The sequence below is a fragment of the Podarcis melisellensis genome (genome assembly GCF_964234715.1).
Source record: "Podarcis melisellensis genome assembly, chromosome: 14".
In the NCBI taxonomy this organism is placed as follows: Eukaryota; Metazoa; Chordata; class Lepidosauria; order Squamata; family Lacertidae; genus Podarcis; species Podarcis melisellensis.
In genome coordinates this window covers 17,069,336-17,075,862 of record NC_138546.1, presented here as the reverse complement: position 1 = coordinate 17,075,862, position 6,527 = coordinate 17,069,336, and the positions used below count along the sequence as shown (strand labels likewise).

At 49.0% G+C, this 6,527-nt stretch overlaps 1 protein-coding gene across 1 annotated transcript; it reads right to left on the bottom strand.

The window, feature by feature from the left end:
- Window positions 1-554: 554 nt before the first annotated feature.
- On the bottom strand, window positions 555-2,784 carry LOC309356630 (transmembrane protein 100-like). The gene has a single exon (XM_081888177.1). The coding sequence runs from the start codon at window positions 2,551-2,553 to the stop codon at window positions 2,179-2,181; it is 375 nt and encodes a 124-aa protein (XP_081744303.1). The 5' UTR covers window positions 2,554-2,784; the 3' UTR covers window positions 555-2,178.
- Between the last annotated feature and the right edge of the window lie 3,743 nt (window positions 2,785-6,527).

Genomic DNA, 6,527 nt, shown 5'->3' with positions numbered 1-6,527 from the left:
ACCTTTTGCATGCAAAGCAAATGCCCTACTGCTGAGTTATCTATCAGCTATTCAGATGTTTGCAACAAACTTCCTTATGCCCTCTCCCAGAGCAAAGTATGGAGGACTGAGCAGCCCCCCCCCCAAGTGAATAGATGTGGGTCATCCCTGTTCTAGAACTCCAACAAGGAGTAGAGGAGATTACCATCTGGATATGGCCCCAAAGCACTGCTGCCTCTTGTCTGTCTCCCTTCCTGCTCAGTCAAGTTTGCACTTCCACATATGTTACACTTGGGCCAGACATAACAGCAGCACACACACGCACACCAAGGGGGGGGGGAGGTTAATCCAACAGCATACTGTGAAGGAGTTAGCCAGGAAACGTGATGTATGTGTGCACACCCTTCGTTCCCAGCCTCGTCCACCCCCACGCCAGTCCTGGCCGCTGCCTTTTTCCAGCTCCTAGGCTTACAGAGAGTCTGGTTTCACTTCTTTCCAGCTGCATGTGTGGATGTGGATGAGCTCCAGGTGCTGAGGAGCCAAGAGAGCAGCTGTTCCCTACCCACCCACCCTCCACTCCTCCAGCCATAGCTATCAGCCAGCCTTGGTATTACTATAGCTCAGCTGAGAATTAACAACAAGGAGGAGAAAGGAGACTTCCTTTGAATTGCTGGTACACAGCTGTGGTTTGCAGGCCACCCTGCTGGGAGAAAAAACCAGGCCAAAGAAGTCAGGTTAAGGGGGAAAGCTTAGAGAAGTCAGGAATACACACATTCCTTGTTCTGATCCTATTACTTCCCAAGGAGAAACACTGAAAGATCGAACCAGGACATTGACATTTGTCCCCCCACCCTTTAATGTAGGCATCTAATGCATGATATATTTACTCTCTCTCTCTCATGCCTCTTACAAGCTCAGCTGCTATCCTGTCCTAACTGGGGCCCTGTCAACGACCTGTGTTTGCATCCTCTGAAACCACAACTCTGATGCAGCAACTGTCAAGCTACAGGTTACATTAATTCTATCAAGAATACCTGATACATTGCTTTGGAAAACTAGTGGAACAACTGTCTGTGGTGGACAACCTCACAGCGCACTCCTGCGTCAGTATATTGCCAATGTGCAACCAACCAGAGGCACAATGCGGACTGCATGGGTTGGTGGCACATGGCTGAATTTATAGTCAGGTGGGCAAAGCTCCACCAGCACTAGAAACTTCCTTAGTTTGCAGCACTTTGCGCTGAAGGGCAGATTAGGCCAGCCTCTTCTTTCGCAATCTGGGCTTTACTTCCCAATGAACAGTTGCCCCGCCATCCCCACAGGAAAGCTGTACCGCTTTGTCAGCTTCAGCTGCAGTTTCAACTGCCCCATGTCTCGTGAGATCTTTAAACTTGTCTTGGGCTCTTCTGCTTCCGCTGTGCACCTTCTCCATCAAACGGTATTTCTTCACTTTTACTTGCAAGAAGTGACGGTATTTGTTTATTCCAAAATCATCCTGACAGTAACCTTTGACCTGGGCTTTCCATCCTGGAAAAGGAGTATCATTCTAGAGCTGCCACCAACTGGAACCTCCAGGCTCCATCATCCTTCTCAGCCGGCAGAATCACACTGTTTTTGTCCTGCAGAAACTTGTGAACTTTTGACTTCACTCATGTTTCACTAGGCAATGCTGCTCCACGATCCTCATTTTAAAAAAAATAGGTATCTCTTTCTGTGATCAGTCAACAATATGCATAGCTGTGTTGGGAGATGAGCAGAAAGCATCCTTGTGGGAGGAAACGCCTTCCCTGCTCTCATTCTGCTGGTGTGTTTTTTAAAAAGGAGGTTTTTTCCCGGGGCTCTTTGTAAACAAACAGTTCTGTGTGGCAAAGAAGCTCGCAAACCCAAGTTCAGGGCGACTTTTGTAGGGGAACAGCCAGCCAGCCCTGCCACTTGCTCCTGCTTTTCACCATCCTTCCTGGATCGGGCCAATTCCCTTTCACTGTCCAAAACATCGTTCAACACATTCAGTAAAAACAGGACAAATGTTGCCCCCACACTGCCAGGTTCCACTGTCCTTTTTCTCTCTCCCCAAAACATTGGAAGGCGCTGCCAAAGCCCCCTTCCTGGCTCCCCTCATTCTGCCATGGAGTACAAGAAAAAGGTGGGGTTCTTGCCAGCCATGGGTCTACCTGCCGGGGTTTGGGTCTGGTGCCTGCATCACAAAGCCCCCTGTTCGACGGAAGCAGGCTCCTCTTGCTGTTTCTTGCGCTGCCGCTGCCTCTTGGCCCGCCAACAGACCAAGGCGCCCACCAGCAGGCCCACCCCGAAGATCAGGGTGGCCACCGAGACCACCTTGGCAATGTCCATCTGCCGCCCATTGATGGTGAAGGTGATGCACGTGGCAGCAATGCCAATGACCAGGGAGACGATGCCAAAGGGGAAGACGCAGCGGTACCAGGATTTTTCCGTGCCCCCTGTGGCCAGCGCCAACTTGTTGAGTGTGGCCGTGGAGTCGGTGGTGGCAGCCACTGCAGGCAGACCCGGCTTCCCTCCTTGCAAGCAAGTGAGCGAGTTGGACTTGCAGCCCATCATCCTGGCAAGATGCACAGGGGCAGGTGCCCACGCGAGCCTGGAGAGTTTGCAGTTACAGCATGGGCTGCTGCCTCCTGCCCCCAGCACAGCTTTCTCTGCAAGGGAGAAGAGAAGTGAGAAAAGCAAAGTCCTGCGTTCTTCCTTGTCTTCCTCGGTCTCTTTCCTTGGGCTCTGGCTGCTGTTGCCGCTGTTTGCTTTCTGCTCTGAGCTGTGGCTTGGAGGACTCTTTTGCCGCAACATCAAGAGGCGATTGGCAGATGGGAGCAGTGATATCATACCTGTGGGCGGGAACTCTGAGCCTGTTAACTGTTTCGGAGGAATTGCGGGCAAACGCTGGGTTTGAGAGAGTCCCAGGGAAGAGGCTGATGCTAACTGGCTTCTAGGATTTTATTCCAGTCTGCTCAGATTCCCTCCCCCCACCCCACCCCCGCACTATTTCACCATACACTTGCTTTGTATCTGGGGTTTATTGATTTTTAAGTGTTCTTAACTTACAGTTTTTCAGCTGTATTTCACCTTTGTAAGTTACTCTGGCCTCTTTACTGCTTTATTTCAGAGGTGAGGAAACTTTATCAGCCCAAGGGCCACATTCTCCACTAGGCAACCTTCTGAGGGCCACATGCCAGTAGTAGGTGGGGCCAGAGGCACCAGTGGTTGGAGCAAGAAATGTAGTTTTTACCTTTGTACAGTAGGCAGGTTTCTATGCGCACGCGCGCACACACCCTTCTCATGTTCTGTCCTCCATTTAGACAAGCAAAGGGCATTGTCAGAGTTCAAGGACACATTTTGACCAGGCAAAAAACACTTTGGCTGGAAAGCAGAGCCAGTGACCTGGAGACATAGGAGCCAAGAGGGCTTTGCCCCCCAATAAAATATTTGAGGTGGTTGCCCTCCCCAGTTGATGGGCATTGTCATTCAAATGGTGTGTATTTCACTGCATCATGTGACCAATTAAGCAGGGTGGGGCTTACCTGAGGAACCCTCCCCCCAATATTTTATTCAAGTTGGCACACCTGCCTAGAGAGAGGTGGTGTGGCCTGGGGAGAATTCTGAGGGCCAGTTAGAGAGGCCAGGAGGGTCTCAGGGCAGTTCACAGAATAAACCAGATACATAATCAGACAACAACAACAACAACAACAACCCAATAACCCCCCCAATCCACATTTTAAAAGGGCATAGGATGTCAATCAAATCAACCAAAGGTCTGGTTTAAAAGGAACATTTTTGCCTGGAGCCTCAAGCTGTATAATGAAGGCACCAGGCAAACTTCCCTGGAAAGAGCATTCCACAGATGGGGAGCCACTGCAGAGAAGGCCCATTCTCATGTTGCCTCTCAAGGAGGAGGCGCACGAATGAGGGCTTCAGAAGATGATCTCAGGGTCCAGGTAGGTTCATATGAAAAGAGGCAGTCCTTGAGGTATTGCGGTCCTGAGCCATTTAAGCCTTTATAGATCAAAACCAGCACTTTGGATTGGGCCCAGAAACTAATTGGTAGCCAGTGCAGTTGGGCCAGGATCGGTGTAATATGTTCAAACCAACTTGCTCCGGTGAGCAACCTGGCTGCTGAATTCTGCACCAGCTGAAGTTTCCGAACCATCTTCAGATGCAGCCCTACATATAACACATTGCAGTAATCTAACCCTGAGGTTACCAGAGCATTGGCAACAGTAGTTAAGCTTTACCAGTCCAGGTAGGGGCGTAGCTGGGCCACCAGCCGAAGCTGATGGAAGGCACTCTGGGCCACTGAGGCCACCTGAGTCTCGAGTGACAGCAAAAGATCCAGGAGTACCCCCAAGCTACAAACCTGCTTCTTCAGAGGAAGTGTAAGCCCATCAAGAGCTGGCGATCTCCCACCCATCTGGTCTAGGGAACCACCCACTAGCAGTGCCTCAGTCTGATCTGGATTGAGCTTCAGTTTGCTGACTCTCATCCAGCCCATTATTGAGGCAGGACACTGGTCCAGCACTTCCACTGCCTCACCTGAGGATGTAAAGAAGAAATAGAGCTGAGTGTCATCAGCATACGGCTGAGAACGTACTCCAAACCTTCAGGTAACACCCCCAGCAGTTTCATGTAGATGTTAAACAATGTGGGGGATAGGATTGAGCCCCGCAGAACCCCACATTGAAGGTTCCACAGGGCTGAAAAGCATTCCCCAAGCAACACCCTCTGGGAACAACCATCCAAGTAGGACTGGAACCACTGCAAAGTGGTGCTACCCACCCCTAGTTCAGACAGTCGCTCCAGAAGGATCCCATAGTCAATGGTATCAAAAGCTGCTGAGAGGTAAGAGGACCAGACTTGGTCATTTAGAAAGTTCCAGGTCAGGCTTTGTCATTGAGTTAGTAATGACAGGATTGTGCTTGGGGTATAGATGGTGCCTATGGATTTGGAAGCAGCATATAGCTATTATGGTTCATAAAATCATGAAAGCACCATGCCAAGTATGTTTATAAAAATTAATCCTCCCCCTCTGACCTGCAATCCAAAAGCTTTTAACTGTTAGTCATTTTTTAAATTCTTTGTTCTCCTGCTTTGTAAAACAAACCTGAATAAAGATGATAATCCTCCTACATATACATTTATAAAACAACTCCGTTGTTGCTATCGTTGTCGGTTTTTTGCAGTGTATACATTTGGTGTCTTTTGTCAAGCATCACAGCACTACAGGTTATTTTTATAGGGCTTCCTTCCCACTTTTCTGGCAATGCAAAGCACTATTGATCAGTTAAGTAAAAGGGAAAAGTTATAAAAAGGGAAGAGGCTGTGGCTCATTGGTAGAGCATCTAATTTACATGCAGATCCCAGAGCTCATAGTCTTGGGTTCAAGGCTGGGAGAGCTCCCAGTCTGAAACTCTGGAGAGCTGCTGCCAGTCAGTCTAGACCAGGGGTCAGCAAACTTTTTCAGCAGAGGGCCGGTCCACTGTCCCTCAGACCTTGTGGGGGGCCAGATTATATTGGGGGGGGGGGAATGAATGAATTCCTATGCCCCACAAATAACCCAGAGATGCATTTTAAATAAAAGCACACATTCTACTCATGTAAAAACATGCTGATTCCTGGACCAACCGCAGGCTGGATTTAGAAGGCGATTGGGCCGGATTCGGCCCCCGGGCCTTAGTTTGCCTACCCATGGTCTAGACAGTACAGAGTTAAATGGAATAAGGATCTGACTCAGTGTAAGGCAGCTTCCTTTGTTCCTAAAAATAAACAATCATTATTATCCAAGGGAGATACTTCACTTGGGGTTTTAAACGCTCATCTCTTAACATCCCCCCGCCAAGCTCATCTAACAGCCCTTGAGAAACCCAGCCACTTGTTGTTGTGTCCTGTTCTGTTCCATCCAGCACCCCACCCCATCTACTGGACTCTGCCAGGTTTCATCAGATTGCATGTGGTTTTCCTTTCATGCACAATTTGGCCTTCACCACTAGGGAGCTGTCCATAGTACCAAGACCATGGGTTTTGTGCTACCCTTTTCACCACCTGACTCCTGGCTGGCTGAGATGTTTCCAAAAGGAACATGCAAATACTGCTCACGCACCACATCTGGCTTGGTGAGCTCCTCAGACTTCCCACAATGGTTTCCTACTTCCCTGATTCTGATTCTCCTACTGATCAGGAAGAAGACCCAGCCAGTATGTTACTTCCTTGGGGATGAGTTATACATCCATCTCCTTGGAGAAAATATTACTCCTGTCCTGATTCATAATAGTATGCATTCTCATCTTTCCACCCTTCCCTTATCTTTTATGGGTTCTCCCCTTAGCTACTCTTTTAGAAAACTATGGAAGGAGTCAGTGGGTGAGGCTTGAGGGTTTTATCAGAGCCCCCAAACAGACTCTGATTTCGTTCTTTTAAGTGTCAAAGGCTTAGACGTTACCAAGAGCCTGACTGCTTGCCCGAAATGGCATTTCATCATTAATGCTGAGCTCAGATCATGTTGGGGCAGAATTCCATGGCTTTTTAAGGCA